The sequence below is a fragment of the Protomyctophum bolini genome, assembly GCF_963924005.1.
Source record: "Protomyctophum bolini genome assembly, chromosome: 3".
Classification (NCBI taxonomy): domain Eukaryota; kingdom Metazoa; phylum Chordata; class Actinopteri; order Myctophiformes; family Myctophidae; genus Protomyctophum; species Protomyctophum bolini.
The window spans coordinates 30,041,910-30,064,667 of NC_137864.1; the positions used below are offsets into that span (position 1 = coordinate 30,041,910).

Genomic DNA, 22,758 nt, shown 5'->3' on the forward strand with positions numbered 1-22,758 from the left:
TTCCTTGCACCACACTAAGGGCCGATTCATACTCCTATCATTTGAAGTTCGGGGGGCGGGTACAGTCCTAAAGTCGGCTCTTCGGTGCTACTGAAAATTTCTGACGAGCCGAAATCATTTCGGCACTACAGCGCCGAAACATCGGTAAAATAGGAGTATGAATCGGCCCTTACAGTATTTACAGTATGAGGAATGTCATATAAGGAAAAAGCATACATGGAGAGTGCAACCCAGGTTTGCAGAAGGTGTCTGTTTCTATTCTGCTCAATGCTCTGATCTCCATTCAGAAATGGATCAATTAATAGCTTATATACTTGCGACCACTGGTTTTATGTACCAACTTGTGCTTGCATTCCCATTCAGCTTCAAAGCAAATTTGTTTATATTTCTGTAACAAAGAATATATATTGTGTCAGTCAGAAAATAAATTAGAAGTTAGAACTTGGGTGTGAGTTTTATACATCTGCTGATGTGAAAAGCTTGTTCATAGCAAACAATGCTCTCATATTTGGAGTTACAAAGTATTCTGAATCATTGCACATGCATTTGTGTCTTGGATGTCATTAGAAGTAGCCTTGATCCAAGTTGTTTTAATTTGTGTATAGGAATGTTGTACCAGGTAAGACCGGGTTAACAGACAGAATATATGCTTTGTACAGTAGCCAGTGTTTACATTTTATATTAGCAATGGGTAATACCACATTTCCACTTCCGATACTGGTACTATTATGTTGGCAATTGCAAAAGCAGCAAATAGGTGTCCGTTTGACTTTGTTCAAGTTCCACCACAATCCAAAAATAAAACCTAAAATTATCCTCTACTTGTTTTACATTTGCCTATGTCTATCGTCCACATCAGTTGTGCATGCCAAAACCATATTACAGTACATAAATAATGCAAGTGGTTTGAAAGCTAGGTGTATCAGCTGAATGGCTCATCCAACAAAAATGCTTGTTTTTAGAAAGAGGTCATGTAGGCCTACAGGTATGATCATCTATCTATGAGCACAACTACTAATAGACTATTTCAGGACCATGGTCAGCGCCATGGATTTTACCAATCATGTATGCAGACCAAGGATAAATCAAAGTACGTCAGACTACTAACCTAGTGTTTTAGGTAGACAATGATAGAAGACATAGAAGACAAGACAAATGAATAGACTTTCACAATAAAGGTCACAGAAAAGCCATTGCAGCTGGACTATAAGGCAAGTAATAAGGCCAGGGTCATTTGATTTATGCATTACAACACCAACACAATTAGAGAAGCTTTTAGGGTCAAAACTAATGATGGCACTACACACAGAATCAATAAGAACATGATCAATCAAGCCTCACTCACTGCCCTTTTGGGACATTGAGCGGCATGAGACAATTAGGCTCATTTGTGGTTTATTATAGTCCTGCCCTTTGATGTCATGACCACAAGAGGGCAGGATTGTATAATTCCAATATCCCGAAGCTGCTGATAAAAGTCTCAGCCTCAGGTGATACAATTCCCTCAGTTTTATTATAGAAACATTCTGAGTTGTGGGGATTGATTTGGTTTATTGGATACTTTAACAGTTTGCAATATGTACATGTTCATTTGATTAAAAAGGGATAAGGGGTTTAGCATGGACAAAAATAGAGCCCTGTATGTATATTTGTTCAGACTATGACGTAAAATTCTCCATTCATTGTCAATGGGAATTTAATATTTGTGTAGGACAAAGTTTGTGGACAGACACAAAAAGCTGGATATAGAAGGCCCTCAAAAACGAAACAAGAGTGCAAAATAAAGATTTTCATCGCTGGCATCAATAATTGCTCTGTCATTAGTGTTACCCACCTCGCATGGCGCCTGTGGTATAGTGGGAGATGCAGGGGCTTCGAACAGATTCCCTTGGATCCATGCTCAGGGCTGTGGCCGGAGTAAGATGGCTGACGGGCTGAGCTATCCTGGCGAAGCACAGAGCGTTGGGGTCCATGTAGAGCTTGGCTGTGTGAGATTTGCCTGATGATGTAGCGATGGAGGCGCTCTCGGAGGCAGGCCGGCCGTCACCTCGGACAGGGAGTTTCTGCGGGGTGTACAACCATTCATGGTTATTCTACTATGATCTATGTATGATAACTATGATCCAGAAATACTAATCCGTTTGTCGTAACCAACCCAATGTAGTATTTATTTATATTCAAAAACTTTTGGTCATTTGAATTTCATCATCTATTCAGGCTTATGTGAACACCCCAGACCGTGCTCGATTCAGTATTTAGATATTTGATATTCATTTTATCTGGAGTTTTAAGTTACAAGGGGCCTGTATAGGAATGGGACGGGAGCTAAAATGAATATCAAATATCAAAATACTAAATCGAGTTTCACACCCATTTGAAATGAGGGGCGCTGTAACCGTGGCCTAAACCTGGTCTAAATCATCATGACGTAAAATAGACACTATGTCTATTTGCTTTGACGTAAAATTATCCCTGTTGTCAATGGGAATTTAATGTTTGTGTAGGACAAAGTTTGTGGACAGACACCAAAAGCTGGATATAGGAGGCTAGCCCCTCAACAAGCTTCTGCATTCATCTCTATGCTTTGACATCATTCTTCCCATCGTCTCCGTGGCCTAAACCTGGTCTGCACTTGGCCGACTATCAGTCAGTAATCAGCCCAATCAGGCCGGCAAACAACCAAAACAAACAGTAGGCGGGTGAGCGATGGTTGGACAGCACTCCTGTGGGCACATGTGCGGTTTACAACAATTGTTAAAAGGAGCCATTGGCCCACTTAAAGAATCTTTTCTGAATGTGTAGCCTATGCCCTATGTGTAATTTAACAAAAATAAATGTAAAGCTTATTTCCTCTAGCATTGCCAATAAGCCAAAATGTCTATTTGCACTGTGAGAATGACAAACTTAGCAGTTGGAAGCAGTACAGATGGAAAATACTAAACTGAAAAGAACATGGGAAGCTCTCCACTCACAGCACTCTGGTCAAACTATCATACAAATGTTTGTATGAGTGTTTGTGCTCCCATCTACCATATTTTAGCAATTAGTTTCAGTGGTTGTTTCTGAAGTGTTGTGTTCGGGTTATGTGACTGACCATGAATCAAAATGCACAGTCTAAAAACAGGTTAAGATGATAATATATAAAAGAGCAAATTCAACATGAGCATGTCATTCCTAGCCTACAGTATTTTTGAACCATTTGATGTGTGTATACCCGTATGCCACATGAATATCTCTGAGTGAGATATAAAGATCATGTCTTCAGCCCATCGGTTATAAAAAGCACCTACCAGACATATGTATTTTTATTTTTGAACTTTATCTGGGAGATAGCTGTACTGTAGCTGTCAGATACAAACTGAAGGAACCACAACAGATTAACTATAAAATGTCTAATTCAATGCAACATAAATCCTGATTAAAGAAAAACAACTCAAGACATCCTTCCTCAGACATCTGAGGAAGACTTGAGAAAACATCAAAATAAAGATCTGCAAAATGGGAGTTGTACTGATTTTATTTATTTTTCTCACATAGAAAACCAACAGCCTGCCTGGTAGATAGGGGATATGCATGTCTTTTGCACTTTTATTCAAGTTCGGTGTACAGTAAGCATTCAGTTAAACCATGTTTGTGTACTCTATACCAGCACCAGCAGTACACCTTACATTGAGTATTTGAGGATAACCTCACCTTTACACGGTTTTGGTTGTTCGCCCATAGACTGCATGTAGAAATGCACCTGAGCAGCGCATTTGTCATTGGCTGCGGTTACATGAGGGCTTTTTCATTCAGAATGAAAACTTCAGAATGAATTAATTCAGAAGTAATGTTTTTTGCTGCGTGTTTACATGGGAAAGGTCATTCCGAATGACAATACTTTTAAATCCCATTATTTCGTTCCACATCAGGTTTGGGGCTGGGAAGGCTTCTGATTGGATAGGGGGCGGGCGGATATGTTGTCCAGTGGTGGAAAGTACATTTACTTTACTAAAGTACAATTTTGAGGTATTTCTACTTTACTTTCCAATTGTTTTACTTTTACTACACTACATTTCAGTAAAACAAAATAATAATAATAGAAAAACACTTTTATGCCGTATTACTTTATATTTGATTTATCCTGTAAGCCTATGAGGTTTCTAATATAATTTCTTAATATAATTAATCGCAAAACAAGAGCATAATGTAGCCATACCAATTACATGGAAACAAGCATGCACAGAAAGACCAGAATGAACTTCAATCCGAATGAGTGTTTACATGAGTCCACAATTGTTTCAATAGGATTTAAAAATGGAATAAACCGGTCAGTTACATCAGATCTAAGTTTAAATCAGATTGACCATTTTCATTCCGATTTAAGTTTTTGTAGGTGTTTACGTGAGAACTTTTAATAGGATTTAACTTTTATTCTGAATGAAAAGGAGATTTAACTGTCCATGTAAACGTAGCCAGTGTGACTGAAATGCAAAACGAACAGCACATACTGGTGTCCCCTCACACAAGACATTAGCGTGAAACAAGGACAAATTGGAAATTTGATTTGAGCTCACTGTGTGCACAACAGAGGAACTTTGCGTATGCTACATGCCTGCCTGTCACTTTTGGAGCAATAGAAAGCTCCTGTTGCTGTTGTTAAGGGACTTTGTGTCGTGTATTGTTTATTTTAATGAATTGTGCCTTTTTAAAGTTTTTATTCATGGGTTTTAGATTATTGTTTGGACCCAATGTTTCATACATTTGTGTCAATAAAGTAACTAACTGTATTGAGGAGTAGAGGGAGAGACACTGAGAGTAAGTTACTTGCTGTCATACAACTGTAAGACATTTTGTTCTTAGACAACGACGATCTCTTTTGTTTGGCTTTTGCTCGGTCTCCCCTCTGGTTTGGCTTTTGCCATTTTAGGCTGTGATTTCTGTAACAGAGCCAGTGTGTCCCTCTTCTCAATTTTTCTCAGCTGCTTCTTCTTCATCCTCTTAATCTTCGTTGTATTCTGGATCTGAGATTAAAATAAATAATACATCATGCAGTCAAAAGTACGACAAACATTGAATGAGTGAAAGAGAAACCACAAATAAAAGGCAGAAGATTTTGTCACGGTCGTGCTAATGAAACAAAACACTACATGGCACAGGATTATTATTTCATTTGAAGACATTCAAGTATCAGAAGATGATGTAACCCAGGTAAAGTATTGAGTCACTCTGCATGTTTAACTAAGGTTTTCCACATGTCCAGTAATTTCTGAAAAATACATAGGCCTAACCTTTTTTTTAATCATACTATCCTTGTTGATATACAGTATAACACCTTTTAGGTCAATGATCAAACATTATATTGTGATATAATATTATGGCAGTGGCTAGGCTTAGGTGCTTTTCTGTGTTTTATACAGAGTGTTGACTTACCACTTGCACAATCTCTGATTTGCGTTCATTCGCAGCACGACGTTTCAAGTTATCCTCGCGCCTTTTCCTCTTGTCCTACAGTGGTAGGAAATACAGAATGAGCAAACACCACATGTGATTGCATGTTGAAAGGCAAGAAATGTTTAGCATACGCATGTATGCATTCTGTACATCCTACCTCCTTCTCTCTGGCTTTGTCTTCTTTAAGCTGCAGAGAAAACTTTTTCACCAAGTCTTTATCTCGTTTTGCTGCCATCTTTTTCTCCCAAGAAGTACGCAGTGGCTTATCTTGAACCATTGCAGAGAACCTGTTAAATTTAAATTAAAAAACATTTAGTCTGGCCAAACAGCACAGCTCTATGGTGGTGGTGGCATTTCTTTCAGTTGAGGCGAACACATTTTCTCTTGAAGGTCTATGGAAAGAAACTAGCTAGCCAGATAGGCGGTACAATGAGGTGTCAATAAACAAGGTAGGAAGAAGCGACATTTTTAATCAATCATGGATTAAAAATACTTAACGGCTTCCGCGACACAGGAGATGTGTCGGTATGGTATGTAAGGTACTTATAGTTCACACATTCGTAAACCAACACAGGTAAAAATGGCGTAAAACCGCGCCGATCGACTTCTCCTTGCGTGTTTACATTGTATTTGTGTGTGCGTAACTGGCGGCAGCCCAGCGTGAAACAGGACCCAATGTGTAAAGTAATCAAAGTGTCAGAAACTTTACTACATTTGGGTTCTGCTTGCGGGGCTACTCAAACCCTAACCTAACCATAACCGCAAGCACGGGAGCAGACATGGACGCATGTCGGAATTACATGCGGTCCCCAACACTCTGTCGCATACGTTTCCGTTGTCTCCTATACTGTGTTATGCATCTTTGAAACATCTCACCAACACTCAAATTAAATGAAAGTATGTAAATCTGCGTCCTATGGAGAGTGGAATAACTGATCAGGGACCCTAGGGTTAACCTGACTCCGCCAGATTGCGGCATGTTGTCCAGCAGGGGGAGTGGTTCTACCAGGCTACCCTAGGGCAGTGGTTCCCAAAGTGGGGTCCCCAGGGGTACCTGAGGGAGTTCCAGGGGGGACCCATCTATTTTGTTCATGTTCATAAAGTGCTAAAGTGTTTAAAGCAGTGGTTCCCAAACTTTTTCATGTCAAGGACCCCCAAATTGACACTACTTAGCCCGTGGACCCCCATTTGAAAATATATGCCAGGGACCCCCATAAGAGAAGACGTACACATTTAGACGTCTACATTTAGACGTCTACATTTAGACGTACACATTTAGCGTCTACATTTAGACGTACACATTTAGACGTCTACATTTAGACGTCTGTATACATTTAGACGTCTACATTTAGACGTCTACATTTAAACGTCTACATTTAGACGTATACATTTATTTGTTATCCGTGTTGCGAGGATGAGGGGGTACCTGGAAAAATATCTACCCCAAAAGGGGTACCTGGTCTAAAAAAGTTTGGGAACCCCTGCCCTAGGGTACTACTACCGCCGTACAAAATTCAAAAAAGGTCCCGAAAGGGCTAGACTGGCCCCATGAAGTGAACGCAGTTTGCGTAACTGTCTATATCTAAGGCTCTGACCTGACCAAGTTAGCTCACCTTTGTTTATTGCGGTCCTTCCACACCCGTCCGGACTTGGGTTTCCCCAGCGGAATAACCGGGTTCTGATGTTTCGCCTCGGACTCTGAATGCCTCCTCTTCTTGGCTGTGGTTTTATCCGGACATGCGGGTGGCGTTTCCATCGGTGTAGAAGGAGATCGAACAGTCCCTCTCTTGTTTTCATTAGGTTCGTCTGTGCTTTCAGCGGGTTCTGGACATAACGGTACCTCGATTGAGTTGGACTCTGTGCTCGGTATCGACTTATTTGGCTCTGTAGGCTCGTTGTTTTCCACGGCCGGAACCACGCACTTATCGCCTTCCACGTCTGTTTTTTCCTCTGGTTCTGGCAACTCCTTGACCGTAGACCTCCTGGCCCGCCGGGCCGGGGTCTTCACCGTCTGAGAGTCGAGGAGAGCAGACGGGGTCCGGACCACCCGTCCGCTCCGGGTCCGCCGTGTGACCACCGGCGGCGGAGAGTCTGGCTCTATGATAATAGTCTCGGCCTCTTGTTGTGCAGCTCCGGAGGACGCAGTGTTTCCATTCAACAAAACTTCTTCCTCGGCCGACATGATGTCTAATTCAAGTAGGACGTGTTGTTGTAAACGGAACGGTAAATCACGCGCAATGACAGATAAATATGAAGACGACCAAAGTACCAAACTCAACAGACAACCATTACATTCCACAAAACTCACACGTGTGGCAGTGGCACTGGGGACTGTGCGTTTGTCGATTCATCGTTTCACTTCCGGGTCAACGCTAATGTTGCCATGTTAGCTTATTATAAGCGACTTTGAGCTTGTTTTCTGTAAAGTAGCTTGTAAATATTTTAGTTGCGTGTTGCGGTTTTTTGGGCTTGTTTCCTAATGTTGTTTAAACCAGGGTTACATTTTCTTTCATTTTTTTTCGTCGATCTGCTATTTTCAAACATGTAAGTCGAAGTGCTCGCTTCTTTTGGGCTTGTTTTCACTGGTTGCTTGTTTCTCTTACATAATCTGGCAACACTGGTCAACGCCGGAACGCCCCCCCCCCCCCTATGTTTTTTTCTCCGTTAGTTAAAAACTAAACTTTTTTTAACCATTTAACCTATATAAATATAACCACAATTACTTGTATATGTATAACGTATACATAATGTATAATATATAATAAAGCCTTAAAAAATAATAATAATAATGAATGCCGTTACCTTGGCTACGTAGTGTTTCAGGAAGTGTCGCTTTACATTACAACAGCAAGTTAGCAACATGGCTGTGCAATGCTGGACTGATCTTCTTAAATCATCAAAGAAAACAGCTTTGATACAAGATGGTGAGTGCAACAAATGTATCTACTTGTTTAAGTAGAAATAACTCTTTGAAAGCTTATATTTGCTGGTTGCACATAAACGTCGCAACGTTACATTACAGCTACAGTATGAACGGGTGGAGAGGTCCATGGGCTACGGCTACCCAAAATCCCAAATTCGGAAATTCCCAACCCAGTCTAACCGTGCACCTGTCTGTAATCAATCCCCTGGTTGAACTTCCTGCCTGGCAGCCTGAAAACCAGGGGTATCAATCAACTAAGCCTCTGCAACTACTGAACTGCTATGGAAACAGGAGATATTGACTACTTTATTAACAAGTTTGTTAACAGTATGGCAGTACAGTCAAAAAAGCCCTGGTTATTGTTTCCATTGTGGTCCTTTTTATTCAATATTAATCATCAACAAGACATGCAATACATACAATATATTCAACGTGGCTCGGCTAAGTATGCCAAATTATGAAATATAAGCTCTGTAGTTGGCATGCTATTTTTATTGTTGTGCTCCTGTGCTCTGTGTTTAAAATAAACACATTCATGCCTTTATTTGTCTTGTCTTGACGGTTCATCTATAATCATGTAGAGTCTTTCTAATGTTTATCAAGGGAAAAGGAAGGTCCACTATCTCTTTACGGATGGGAAAGAAATGGCAGAGGAGTATGATCTACAAACAGATGAGCTCATCGGTAAGCTGAAGTGGAGGATAATGTCTTTGTTTATGCTTATGGGTTTGTATCTGTTACTGAAAAATCACACCTGTGTGAACTGAGTGGTGCAACTATACTTTTTATTGTTGTGTGGGGGTCCCCGGAACATCTAGACACCCAGGAAGGGGGCCGGGCCAGTTCCGGCGACCCGCCCAGCGTCCGAAACGGTCAAGAAATGACAGAGTTACCGTGTGGTGGTCCCCAGGGGGCCCCCGGAACATCCAGACCCACAGGAACGCACTCAGGGTGGCGGCCCGGTTCCGGCGTGCCGCCTCAAGTCCGAAATGGTCGAGAAATGTTAGTTGCCATGTGGGAGTCCCCAGGGGGTCCCTCTACTGTACTGTCACTGTACTGTACCTTATATTTGTACTTTATATTTGTATTGGTTGTCTGATGGTATTGGTTGTCTGACTACTGGTTGTCAGCTCTCAGCTTCCCAAACACTAAAAACTCTGCTTCCCATCATGCAGCTGTGTACAGTGTGAAGCTCAACAGCACCACTTTGTCACCTGTTGGTACCCTAACCATACATAGGGACATACATACAGACATAGGGACAGACATTGCTGCAATGTGGCTGCACCCTAGCCTGGGCACCATTTCATTTAGGGTATATGATCCTGTCGGGAGCGGATGATATCGTTACGTCATGTTGTAGTATTGTTTTGTAGTCGACAGGCAGGAACAACGGGGCGGCAACTTCCTTTTCCCTCAAACTGATTTCTCTCAATAAAAGCTACAGGCTACGAGAGCTTTTATTGTTATTCTTCCGGTTTGAGGGAAAACGAAGTTCCGTTTGATTGTCTCCCTCTGAAAGATCGAAATAAACTATTCATTAATTCATTCATTGTTCCTGACTTTACATGACGTAACGATATCATCCACTCCCGACCGGATCATACAGACTGAGACTTTTGAAACAGAGACCAGGCTTTCCTCCGAGGTGGTGGAAAGCCTGGTGAGGCGAGGTTAGCTGCACCCTATGGCTGCACCACTCAAAAAGCATACCCATGCACAACGAAAACGCAGGTGCCAGACAAAGGACATAGAATATGAAACAAATCAGTGAGTCCACACACCATTGAGCTCCCAATAATCAAACTGCTCTGATGAAGAGCATGTAGGTCAAAACGTCAAATGCGTAATTATTGGTGTGTACACTCTGTTCTTGTATCTGTACTGCCTGTACACATTTCGATATTTTAATCCACAGAATGAGTAAATATCGATTTACTCTGCATTATACACGTTATACTACTATTGTTCATATTTCAGTATTTGAACGGTTTGGGTTTCGGATAAATTAAGAAGATATGGGCTTATTATGATATTGGGTTGTGCCTTGATGAAGATCTCTGGGTCGAAACCTTGGTCTATTAAACAAACGAAAAAAATTGCATGGAGATGAGACTATGGCCCTCATTTATAAAACCGTACACCAAGATCACTGTAACTTTAGGGATGTATATCATTCTATCGTCACTTTGACTTGGGCGTACGGTGCAAATCAAATATCACGTCTGTTTCTCAGCTTGTGTACGCAAATGTTTTATATCTCAGACCTGCAATGCAGCATAGTCTGACTATCTGACAGCCATCTGAACACATATCCACTCCAAAAATGTATAGCTAATGTATAGCAATTGTGACGATGTAATTTTCATTCAACAACGTAGGCCTATGGGAAACACATTCATGATTCAGGTTTTTGTTTAGATATATCTTGTCTTGTCTAGAATTAACTACTGTGCACTGTTGACGCATCTTCAACCTAAGTAAAATAAAAGCTCAATATAGCTTCAAAATTCAGGGTTGAGATTTATGGTCGTAATTTATGCTGCATGTAGAACAAACATGACGCTAAGTAGTAAGTACACTTGTGTACAGTGCATTTACAGCCAAGTTGAATTTAATTGAATATGTCATATACCTCATGTTTCACACTTTTTCAGTGAGAAAGTGGAAGTCTAAAAGCTCACTGGGAGCTCAGGGCCAATGGCAGACAGAGGTCGGGGAGCCTCACACAGCCACTGTTGCCTCTTTGGAATCTGATGGGATCAAGGAGAACTTTGCTAATGTATGTTCTTTTAGCTATTATATTAACATTTTCTTGAGATAGAGGTTGATCATGTGTCTACAGAATGTGCTATATTTGCCTCACATCTCTGCAGCCTACATTCTCGCGTAAAGACACAAATACCAGTTTTCAGTGGAGAATCCGGAATCTTCCCTATCCTAAAGAAGTCTTCAATGTTTCTGTGGAGCCTGCTGAAAGATGCTGCATCATAAAGACCTCAAACAAAAAGTAAATGTGATTGTGCCTGACGAACCTGGTTTAAGGTTCAGACTTTGACCCCTCTATCACATGGAACTATTTTTTGGGCGTAGTGATATGGACACAAAACACATGATGTGATGGAGGGGTCAAAAATGAACGAAAGTTGCACTAATATTTTAGAAATAGGTCAACAATACAAATGACGTTAGTTTTGTGGATTAATTTACTTTTACTGCATGGCCCCTGTGCCCCCCACAAATTGACCGGAACTACTTAACATTTCACCAAAACCAGAGCAGGACTCCCACTATGGGACTCGGGCAATCAATTAATAGTAATACTGTTTCCCTTTTTTGGTAAATGATGAACAGAAGCAAGTAGTAAAGTACGGTAATAGTGAACTTCTAATTCTCCATTTGTATAGTAAATGTGCATGGAAACTTTTTTCTCTTTTGCTAGATGCTCACCTGTTGCTTACAGTATTTGTGTCTCTCCTATAGATGGCACTGTTGGCAATACATTGATCTTTGTTTTATCTTGAAGGAATCCTCACATCCTCTGTGTCTTTCCAGGTATTATAAGAAGTTCACTGTTCCTGACCTAGACCGAAGTCAGCTGCCACTGGACTGTTCTGCCCTCAGCTTCACTCATGCTAATAACACTCTAATCATCAGTGTAAGTCCTGGCCAACTATAAAATTAACCGGATAGATGCTGGGTGTTACAGATAACACGTTATTTGATGGGAGAAAAATGCATTAGTGATTCAATATTAAATTAAATATAGCAACATTTGGAAAAAGAAAGCTTGCACACAGTGTAGCAAGGATCAGCTCTAAGCTCCAACCTAAAATGCCTTAAAAACTCCACACAATGTCCTGCCCTGTCAAAGTCCTCGAGCATTGCAGTCAAAGTTTTACTTTGGAGTGTCATTTCAATTGATATCTGTGAATATAAATACACCATCTTATGCTGCACGACTCATGAATAACTTAAAATGACTTAAGTGATGAAAGTTGATGTTTATACACATCCAAAACCCATGAAGACTTTGTTGTTCATGAAATATCTGGTGTTAAAATGTATATCGTGGGATGTTCTGGTTGTGCAACTATTTGGAGCACAGACCTACTCGCAACATCACAGGTTTGAATCGTGTTCCCTCATTGGTCAGAATTTGAGATATGATCTGTTTTGCATGTCATCTTTGCACTTAACATGCCCTCTCTTTCCTGTCTCGATCTACTCCACACCACTACTGTCTTCAAAGCACAATGACATGAGGGTCATTTCCCATTCTGCGAATGTCACTGTCTGTCAGGTACCAGGCATCTGAACAAATGCAGGGAGTATGAATTAACATAGGTGTGTCACACATTTAGATTGCGTGCACATTATGAATATTGTGCTGTCTGAAATTCTTTTTTTTTTGTGATCAGTACTTTATTTTAGATTTTTTACAAACATAAAACAGAGAACTTAAAATACAAGCACAAACGACAACAGCAGAGTACGTATTCATGGACAGGCAAGATAGATAAGATAAACAAATAGAAAGAAAAAAAGGAAAAATTAAAATGTGAAAATAGTTTACATTATTTACACGACCAAACGCAGCATCATCAACCGTATCATAATGTGTAGTAATACAATAAACAAACAAGAGGGCATTGCCTGACCATGGATCACACCAAGGGACCTGCAACATGACTGATGAAATGCTGTCTGAAATTCTTGAATACAAGGAGCATTTAAGAACTATATAAGCTAGACAGCTGGAAAAAATATCGGGTATCTGGCAGATAAGATTGACGTTATGTAGTGTTGGGCTATCATAATTGGTCTCTGTGTGATATTTGATTTCTTGTTTCAGTGTGTTAATACAGTAAGGGATGTGCATCAGGGAGAAAGAGACTGGCTGCAGAAGTCATTACCTTTTTGTTTCTCTCGCTCTTTCTCTCTCTCTCTCAGTACAAGAAACCAAAGGAAATCTTAACCCTTGAGCATGAGCTACTGAAGGAGCTAAAGAAACTGAAAGGGAACAGTGATGGTGATGTCGACTGCAAAACTCAGTGAAGAATCCTCAAGTTCTTCTAGTCTGCCCTACAAATTGCAAATATCAGCCAGTGTTTTAAAATGTTAGGGTTCTCACTTGGTTTTATATTTTTGTATGAACAAAAGAGATTCACTCAGAAATGTACCTATAATATATACTACCAGATTGGTGGTCCATTTTTGGAGGATAGGAGAGAAACACAGAAGTTATTTTGTTAAGTTTTTTTCCCCCACCGTTTAATTACTCATACAGTTGCTGCTCTTTGGTTTGTAGATCAGTGTGGGTTGAAGCGAATGACACATGGTGCATTCAAAGCAGAGCTATAAAACACAGTTTGAGGTCTGATCTGTTTATATCTTTATCTTCTTGTTCTATGTTCATGTTATGGTATCTTGAATTCCTCCGCTCAGTGCCTGTGTATGTAATGGCTCTCGTATTTTACTAATGAGGTTGTTTACTGACTTGATGAACTGGAGCAAGAGCACTGTAATTTGTTCCGACATGAATGTTTGAAATGTTAATTGTTAGAAAAAACAACGCATTCTTTCTGTACTTTGCATTGCCAATGCCATATTTGACCATGTCATTTGTATTTAACTGTAAAAGTATTCACAATAAAACTGAATTCATTTTTAATTAATCTCATTGTACTTTACCCTCCACCCACTGAAGTCAGCAATGTGAAGGGGAGTCATATAATACCCTCACCCCGACCTTCCAACCTCTTTTCCTCCTTGATGTCCTTGTAAAACACTCAAAACACACAATGCCTCGTCCCCGCTAGCTACGGGGTCACCGTTACAGGCATATCCCATTTGTATTAACTGAATAGCCTTATGTTTCTCACATGTAACAAGGCCACCCTGAAAGCCATGGCTGAAAACGGTCAATTTAGCTGCACAGTAAAGTCCTCAGTGTTCATTTGTAGGGGTCCGTCCCAAAATAGGGACACCAGGTTGAAGGTAGTTAAATGAACACTCAGGATTTCACTGTGTAGCTTCTCTAAAAACCAAACCCATTTAGGATGGGAACCACCTTTTTTATTATTATATTATATAATAATATATTATATTTTTTTGAGGGACGCTATCCCCTCCAATGCATGGTTTTTGAGAATTACGTCATATGGCAGCCAAGTCTATGGGGTTTTTAATTAGTTTGTTTAGAGCAGCAGTTAAACATTGACGATGTGAGACGTCAATATAAAAACAGTGGTTGCCCCTCACTTCACACAAGTGTGATTTTTTAAATTACCTTTCAAGATGGGAACCCATTTTGTGGTAGTTGTTGCTATTATGTACAAATATATACATTTGTATAATTTTTCAGAAAACTTGGGTCAGGATTTAGAAGGCATTTTTAGAATCGGCCTCAGGTCTAAATGGTCTAATGAACCCCAGTGTTGGCCCTATTACAGTAAGTGACTTAGGAACCTCATAGACACCCAGGTTAGATTAAGCAGATAGAGGCGTAACTGTTCCATGTCTTCATTTTGAATGGACTTCAACAGTCCAACAGAACAGGAAAATCCCATGTTTGTCAGTGATAATAGCCCAGAATATCAAATCAGGATTTCTCAAGTCAACTCTTAGTTGGGTAAATAAAGGTTTGTCAACATTAAAATACATCATAGAAATTGCAATGTATCGCTTCATCTAATACAGTGGAGTATTTATCTACTTCTTAACCAGGTTTAAAAAATAGGTTCCCATCAGACATATTTAGATGGAGGATAAAAAGGGAACAATGCTGTTTTAAAGAAACAATGACATTTAAATATAGATTGTTCCAACCTTGTGATTCCTTGCTTTTTTTTGTTTTTTTTGCCACAGGGCCAAACCCAGACAGCAAGTGCAAAAGGCAAAGACAAAACCACAGGTCACTGACTTTTGTGCTCTGTGCACTTCCAGATGGAAGGAACAGCACTATAATAAAACATTTTTTAAATTGGTTAGTTTCTATTTTGTTTTCCAAGTTCGTGCGATGGTTTTTAATTGGTTCCAATTTGTCTTTATTCATTTTTGTATCGATCGATTTTTATTTTATTTTATCAATTTAATCTAAATACAAAAGCACATTAGGGTAGGCTCTATACACAATACACTTCTGAAACTCAACCAGCGTACATTCATTTTTAGGATGTGCTTCAGTTGTAGTTTGTTTTAGTCTACTACTCAACAATTTCTAACCACTGGGTGCATGTCAACACACATTTCTCACAGATGCAGAGCACTCAAACGGCAGCAAACAACAACTAACAAATTGGACATCCAGTTCATGCATTGTTGGAGTGGCCCAGTCTCTGTTCAGGGTCTTCTTCCTCCCCTGTCGTTTGGCCTCTGATGGTCATGCTCAACTGCTTCTGGGAAGAGAGAGAGTTTCTTTTCTGCCTCCCTTTTATTCCCGAATGCCTCTTCCCAGCCGTTCCCCCCTCTCTTTCAGTCGATGCCACATTTTGCCACACAGACCCTGGTTTGCTTTTTCTGCACACACATCCCACCCCCACCCCCAACTCAACTCCCTCAACCCCTCTCTCTCCTCCTCATACCCAAGCTCCCTCGCCCATCCCATCCTTCCCTCCACCCCTAGTCCCTCTACCCCTCCCTGTGTGACTGCCTTCTTTTTGATAGCTGACCCCTCCTTGTGTTATTATTCGAACCCACTATTGTATAACATGCCCTTTTATATGAGGTCTCACAAAGGCCCCATTTGATCAGAGGGTTACGGTGTGCGATCGTGAGAAATGCAACTACATGGTGGTAACCTTTGTTTGGGCCAAAATGGTGGGCTGACCTCACCGCTTTTAATACATAGCCCAGGCCATTCAGGCCCAAGTCTCACTTGCTGAGCACATTGAATTCGGTAGCCTGTCACAGATATTGCCCCTCAGTTATCTGGGTCTCCAAGCTTCAAGGAGAAGACAGGGGAAACACACACACACACACACACACACACACACACACACACACACACACACACACACACACACACACACACACAGACACACACACACACACACACACACACACACACACACACACACACACACACACACACAAATAACCAACATTGTCCACTAGCTCTCACCATGCATCTCCAAAACTAGCTAAACAAGAGAAAACCTGCAATTAACATCTTGTTAATTCATTATTTAGTGGTTTTAATATACACTCTACAATAAATATATCCATCATTTAAAGTCATTTACAATTTTTACAGTAAAAATATATTCATATATGTAGAAAAGGCAAAAAACAATGCACGAAAATGGCCTCCTAAAGGTAGGAAATAGCTGTATAGTGTCTACTGAGACTCATTATTGTAGATGCTGGAAAGTACCCAAAGATAGCTGCCATGTCTATGATTGTGTGCAACCATTTTCTGTCATAACATTCTTTACTGCCAGGTTGGCTAACCTCTAATCCCCAAGTGTCCATCCATCTAGCCATAAATGTATTAATTCCAATCTCGTTGAGATCTTCAACACTTAAATCATTCCCTGATTTAAATGATTCTGTCTGACAGGAACAATAGCTACCATATTAGGATACTCAATGTTTAATATTGAAATATTAAACATTAATATAATCTAATATACTATATTGTATTATGTAATATAGCATATTAGATTCTCAAAATTAGATACAATATACAGTAACAAGGTTTTACTGACGAGAGTTTGTAAAATGGCGCACAAAGTGTAGAGGTGGGTCGTGTTCAACTGGATGGGGGAAAGTAGTTTAATTTCATTGGGAACATTCCCACATTCTCCCCTGTGGGGTCCTCCTCGTTGGTTGTTTTGCCCCCCTTCCTCTGTTTCTCTTGAGAGATCTGGGTTCTCAGTGGCTTCCTGAGCGCTGGTGACTGGAATGCTTAGTCCTCCGACCAGTGTTTCTAAACGGATGGATAGGGACGGGTAGAGGAAGGACATCAAACGCCGGTCTCCTGTCACTCAGCAGGTGTCCCCTGGGCAAGCGCTTCATAAAGTGGGCCTCTCTCTGGTGCTGCTTGGTCCTAGAGGCCTTGCGCGGACGGCCCTTGCGGGTGAAGGCCATGTACCAGCCCTCATACTTGGCGTTCTGCAGTGCTGTATAGTTGTTTTCCAGGACAATCTCTGTGAAGATGCAGTCTTTGCCCCGTCCTTTCCGCTGTGACGAGAAGAGAAGGACAGAGAAGCTAGCTGCCATTATAAGAATAAGATGAGAGTAAAACGAGTACTTTTTCAAAGGCAAATGACAAATTTTGGATTTTGGAAGTATGCATTAGATTAAGTGCAGGTGAACAAATGCTTATTAAAAAAATGTTTCTGGCTAAATTCCTTTCCTTTCCGTTCCTTTTAGTTCCCTATTAAACCTTAAAAGAGCACAGTTCAGTATAATATCATACTCAAATGTATTATGGCTTCAATCAATTCAAAATTAAGTGCTACAGTTCAGAACAGAAGAGAGACACATATATATTTGAATAATAATGGTCAAATGTGGCCCCACACTGTAGCCCCACACTATCCACAGGGTTGTATTTACTGTAATTGAAGAACGATAAAATAGAAGACTCAAACAGTGCCATGATTACATAATGGCATGAATTCATATAACTCATAACATTTTACATTGCAATGGATGGTTATGGTCTTGTTTTGGTGAAGAGCTTTGGTGTAAAGGGAAAAATAAGGGTCTCTGGGGGGACTCCGATCAATGAAGTATATAGGGTTAAAGTTGTTAACTCTATTACCTTGCCAATAAGCTTTCCTTTCTTGTTCATACATATATAGTATCCTGTCTTCACCCCTTTGATGCGAATACGGCTCCCAAAGGAGTCTGTCTCCACCTCCAGTTTGGCTGTGCAAAAATGAAGCATAGAACTAATTACATAACGCAGGACTAATGCACATCGTAAGATATTATATTACAGTATAAGATAGAGTAGGTTTGTACCCTAGACTAGAAATGTACATGGTCCCAACACTTTGCCATTTCAAGGAAAGGATAACAAATAGAGAACACAGAAACATGGAAAACTATTTTAGATAACAAGAAGGCACAATGTCAAATATAAATAATAGTGCAAGAAATATCAAATGTACATGGTTAATAAAATCAAGCAGAATTCTTGTGCAAATGAAGTAACATTTGCAACAGATAAAAAATTGTAGTTGTATTGTTATATAGTAATATTTTACTGTTATAGTTATAGTGCTCAGTGTGAATGTCCCTTAAGGCTGAAACTCAATCGGTATTGCAGCTGTTCATACCCCAAACGGACAGACAGACAGACACTCAGACAGACATAGAGACATAGAGACACACACGGCCAGTCATTGGGAGTGGTGCATGTGCACTGCTCAAAATTGAAGCAGAAATTATTTACTGTGCACACCTAGGGAAAATGTCCATTGTCTTGACTGTATGATTTGACACAATCACACAATCACAAGGACTAACAGAGCTTCCAGGACTGACACAGATGTGAAGCACTGGGTACGGGTCGGGTAGCCTAGGTCAAAACACATTTTGATATGCAGTTTTACTGCATGCTTGCTGAACTACTGCTGGTCTTTTTTAACCAATCCCATGCAGAGCTTTAGAAAAGTCATATTTGCCACCCTATTCGGCCACTAAAAGCTACAGGGGGAGTGGTCTGTTAAATATATTTTTAAGAGACTGTGGTTTTGTGTGATGATATACAACTTACTCCTAAAGAAATAGGCTAATAAGAATATTATGCAGGTTAAATGCATGAAGGGGTAAGTTGTTCAATGACTACCACTGTAACATCAAGCAAAGGGGATTTGCACAGTGGCTATTGTCACTGAAAGGCTATAAATGCTTAGGGAATAAAGCAGAGAGTGAGAATACTGTGGTCAGAGACACAGCCACAAGCACTGAGCAGTGGTCAGGTTTGGGCCTGCTACAAGTGTGACACCCACTCAGCAATGTTGTCTATGCTTGCTTGCTCAGTGTGTGTGTGTGTGTGTGTGTGTGTGTGTGTGTGTGTGTGTGTGTGTGTGTGTGTGTGTGTGTGCGTGCGTGCGTGCGTGCGTGCGTGCGTGCGTGCGTGCGTGCGTGCGTGCGTGCGTGCGTGCGTGTATACATGCCTGTGTGTAGTGTGTACATGCATGTCTAGGCAGCAGAGAGATAGACAAAAGAGCACAGAAGAGAAGACTAGAGGAAACGGGATAAAGTGAAGATGCTGACTTCACCTCTCCGTATAAATTGAGTCATACATTGAGTTGTAAAGCAATGAAAATTCCTCATAAAAGGACCCTCCAAAAATGCAGGCAGCAGGCATAGAGAAGTAGATGGATGGATGGATGGTAACTGTGGTGGAAAGATGGCTATAGACACACCAAAATACTTTGGTGACAGGAACTTGCTCCCTTTAAATTTAAGACACGTTTTCCCTGAAAGAAGAAGAATATATGTCCAACTTAACAGGTGTCCATATGCTAAACACCATGCACTGCACATTATAGCTGGAGCTTCATGGGTTCACAACAATATTTACAATATAGCCTACATAAGTTATGCTATACCTTTTTGGAAACATTTATATTTACGCTAATACCAACTATATCTAATAGGCCTAATTTGTTTTTAAATGCCAGTGTCATTTATAATTTCCATTATAAGGTTTTATTTATAATCTTCATAATAAATATTTGAAACTATAATTTAACATCTTAGGACCTGCCTATAGGCCTATTAACTGTAGACTGCACTCAGCACAATTTTCATTGTTTGATTGATCGGTCCACTTGATTAGCTGCAATTAGTTAATTGATTAATTAAGTAAGACTATAGGCTAGCATATAGTCTGAAAAGCATTGCTCGGTCCAAATGGTTAAAATAATATTTTATGGTGAAATAATAGGGTCAATGTGCATTGCTCATAATTGTTTATCTTGGTCCTATATTTGCCTGCAGCAACAATTAAAATGACAGAAATATTGTAGTCTATAACCTTATAGGAACTTCAGAGATGAAGCCACTCAGAGCTTGTTGAAGAGGCAAAAGTTGAATGACTAAAATGGGTTTTCCATATTTCTTTTTTTCTTTATTTCTTTTTTCCTCTTCTCCTTTTTCTTTTTTCTTCTTCATGGACTGTGTTCATCAAAGCTTGATTCACCCCTAGCTTATGCTACTTAAAACCCACTAAAACCGGGAAAGCATCAGTGTAATTTTAGATTTTATAGCATTCACTATTATAGCAGATCTACAAGCTCACATAAAGCCTAAGTATAGGTATAGGCTACATTTGCTATTTTTGAACATTTTTGAAAAATCTTTAAAGTGTGAGAACTATACGGAAGGCAATTGTATATAGAATCGGCGCCACGTGGTCTTATTTTGCCTAGGCGGCCTATATACTTTAACGGAATTAATGTTCTGTGGTCGACTAAGTTATTTGTCAATTCTATATAATTAAACCGACGCCGTTGACCGTGACGTCAGTAGTTGTTCTCACTTTAACCTTACCATGCACTGCCCCGTCGTCGCCGTTGGCATTGATTCTCTTGTTGCCAAGAACCTGGACGTGTTTCCCGCTGGTTCGGCTGTACAGTTGATAGGTTCTGGTCAACCTCCGGCTCATCCTGTCCGACAACCGGCTCTGTTCGGTTACATGTTGCTTAAAATTAGGGGGGGATGACTGCACAGTGTTCTGTTCAGACAAGAGAAAACACGCCTATGTTAAATGACAAACCCCGTGAACGCTGTCATTTAAACTTGACTTTTATATTCATATAACAACCAAATATTATCTCTGAGGTCAGCCAAATACATGAGTCCAGGGCGACTCAGGTTGCTATCCACAAGTTTTTTCGGGGAATAGCCAAAAAATAAAACATTAGGCCTAATAGATAGACATATTGGTTTATAGGCCCACAATGTTATTATTTTATTTCTATTTTCCAGATTTGTATTATTTATTAATTAAGGCAAGCACTGTTATCGGACGAGGTTGAATGGACAGGGTACAGCCGTGTTCTGAGAGATGCTGCATGGAGGATGACACCCCTCTGATAGGTTGTTTTTACCACGGCTGCTCTTTCACCTTGTCTCCCCGGACTACATCCCTTTACGGCTCTTTTTCTTTTTTTCTTCAATTCAGCCATACGCCATCCACATATGTTTTAACAATTACCTTTTAGCCGGGGCTTACCTCTTTTCAAGATGTTTGAATTGTTGCCAATTGCCATTGCCTTGCATAAAGTGTGTTTTTTTGCAGGCTACATTATTGCACCCTATTGCAGATGTACAAACGGATTAAGTCATTTGAGCGCGCAGGCAAATGACCTGTTAAGTGTTATTTAGTTAATGAAGGGACTTATTTTTAAGGAGTAATGAAACTCTAATTATGCAGGATTTATTGCTTTGTAAAACGTGTGCGGAGATGTGCGTTACCTGTGCGTAAAAGCAAAGCGTCATGAATTGAAGTAACCTGCAAGAAGAACAAATTAATGAGAAAACGTATTTATGTAATCCAGAATTTACATCGCCGGCAATGATTCACTAACCGAGCTATCCTTACTTACAAATAACCTAATCTGGATGTTCTTATCCTCATCGTGAAATAAATCAAATATCGCGTCATGAATACTCCACTGATTCAGTGCTGGAGACTCTTGGAAATAATATAAGTCCTGATCCCGATGGGATTTCAACTCAGTTTGTATGTCCTCCTATTACAGATCGAAACCAATTAATTGAGAGGTCCAAACTGTCTCTTCCTGCCGGTATACTCATTGATAGCAAATTTACAAAACAAGTCCGGAAGGTTTTAAAGCGGAGATAATCCCGCAAAAGATGAAAATCCGATCAGAGAGAAGGACGCGCCGTCATCCAACGACGTTGTTCTAGTTCCACAACCTCCATCAAATCCCTCTCTTGTCAATCATCCTCATGGAAACCTTTGTCTTGATTAACGTCGGCTGATATCAAATACATCCACTTTGTGTCACGGTCACAGTGGCAAGGCAAGCGGTGGATAGAAGGCTTTACGCATGGATCTAAAAACGCATCAGCGTTTTACATGCGCACCGCAGTCAGTTATGTAAAAAAAAAAATGAATGAACACGAAACGTGTCGAATTGTTTTTGAATGAATTTACAGCCGGCACGACTTTATTTGTTTTCTGGGAAATTGACAAGAATAATGTGTCTATGCGTATTAACGCTGAAGTGCCAGAATATCGGGACTCCTATATACCACCCCTCTCCTCCTACACGTGCATTTTCTTGTGGTTGCCTTTAACTCCAGATTCACCGCGTCTCCCTCCCTCTACATTTAAATACTTTAATGTCCTCGGTGAAATAGGGCGGGGCGTCCATACCAGAGCCAATTCGAAATAGCCTACAGTAGAA

The 22,758-nt window shown here is 40.3% G+C and overlaps 3 protein-coding genes across 4 annotated transcripts; 1 reads left to right on the plus strand and 2 right to left on the minus strand.

The window, feature by feature from the left end:
- Positions 1-3,499: 3,499 nt before the first annotated feature.
- LOC308313502 (coiled-coil domain-containing protein 86-like) lies at positions 3,500-7,777 on the minus strand. The gene is made up of 4 exons (XM_080760654.1): positions 7,047-7,777; positions 5,591-5,720; positions 5,413-5,487; positions 3,500-5,003 (listed from the first exon to the last, which is right to left on the minus strand). Exons 1-4 carry the CDS (start codon positions 7,613-7,615, stop codon positions 4,839-4,841), a joined length of 939 nt encoding a protein of 312 aa, XP_080616780.1. The 5' UTR covers positions 7,616-7,777; the 3' UTR covers positions 3,500-4,838.
- Positions 7,778-8,282: 505 nt separating this feature from the next.
- Positions 8,283-13,965, plus strand: dpcd (deleted in primary ciliary dyskinesia homolog (mouse)). The gene is made up of 6 exons (XM_080759323.1): positions 8,283-8,357; positions 8,960-9,040; positions 11,014-11,138; positions 11,233-11,366; positions 11,912-12,014; positions 13,310-13,965. The coding sequence occupies exons 1-6, from the start codon at positions 8,294-8,296 to the stop codon at positions 13,412-13,414; spliced, it is 612 nt and encodes a 203-aa protein (XP_080615449.1). The 5' UTR covers positions 8,283-8,293; the 3' UTR covers positions 13,415-13,965.
- Positions 13,966-16,558: 2,593 nt separating this feature from the next.
- fgf8b (fibroblast growth factor 8b) lies at positions 16,559-22,556 on the minus strand. Of its 2 annotated transcripts, none has more exons than XM_080759267.1 (5): positions 21,931-22,556; positions 21,800-21,836; positions 20,873-21,005; positions 18,129-18,235; positions 16,559-17,542 (listed from the first exon to the last, which is right to left on the minus strand). In XM_080759267.1, exons 1-5 carry the CDS (start codon positions 21,987-21,989, stop codon positions 17,234-17,236), a joined length of 645 nt encoding a protein of 214 aa, XP_080615393.1. In that variant the 5' UTR covers positions 21,990-22,556; the 3' UTR covers positions 16,559-17,233. The 2 variants fall into 2 exon arrangements, with proteins under 2 accessions (XP_080615393.1, XP_080615392.1); XM_080759266.1 differs by having other exon boundaries at positions 20,873-21,056.
- Positions 22,557-22,758: the final 202 nt, after the last annotated feature.

What these genes read in the sequence shown, in the direction of transcription:
- LOC308313502 (XM_080760654.1), bottom strand. Translation starts at nt 7,615, where the DNA reads ATGTCGGCCGAGGAAGAAGTTTTGTTGAATGGAAACACTGCGTCCTCC. An exon ending in AAGGACCGCAATAAACAAAG is followed by an intron (nt 5,721 to 7,046) that starts GTGAGCTAACTT and finishes TAAATTTAACAG; the next exon opens with GTTCTCTGCAATGGTTCAAG. An exon ending in ACAAAGCCAGAGAGAAGGAG is followed by an intron (nt 5,488 to 5,590) that starts GTAGGATGTACA and finishes CTACCACTGTAG; the next exon opens with GACAAGAGGAAAAGGCGCGA.
- dpcd (XM_080759323.1), top strand. Translation starts at nt 8,294, where the DNA reads ATGGCTGTGCAATGCTGGACTGATCTTCTTAAATCATCAAAGAAAACA. An exon ending in TCAAGGAGAACTTTGCTAAT is followed by an intron (nt 11,139 to 11,232) that starts GTATGTTCTTTT and finishes ACATCTCTGCAG; the next exon opens with CCTACATTCTCGCGTAAAGA. An exon ending in ATAACACTCTAATCATCAGT is followed by an intron (nt 12,015 to 13,309) that starts GTAAGTCCTGGC and finishes TCTCTCTCTCAG; the next exon opens with TACAAGAAACCAAAGGAAAT.
- fgf8b (XM_080759266.1), bottom strand. Translation starts at nt 21,989, where the DNA reads ATGACGCGATATTTGATTTATTTCACGATGAGGATAAGAACATCCAGA. An exon ending in CGCTTTGCTTTTACGCACAG is followed by an intron (nt 21,057 to 21,799) that starts GTAACGCACATC and finishes TTGTCTGAACAG; the next exon opens with AACACTGTGCAGTCATCCCC. An exon ending in AAGGAAAGCTTATTGGCAAG is followed by an intron (nt 17,543 to 18,128) that starts GTAATAGAGTTA and finishes TTCTCGTCACAG; the next exon opens with CGGAAAGGACGGGGCAAAGA.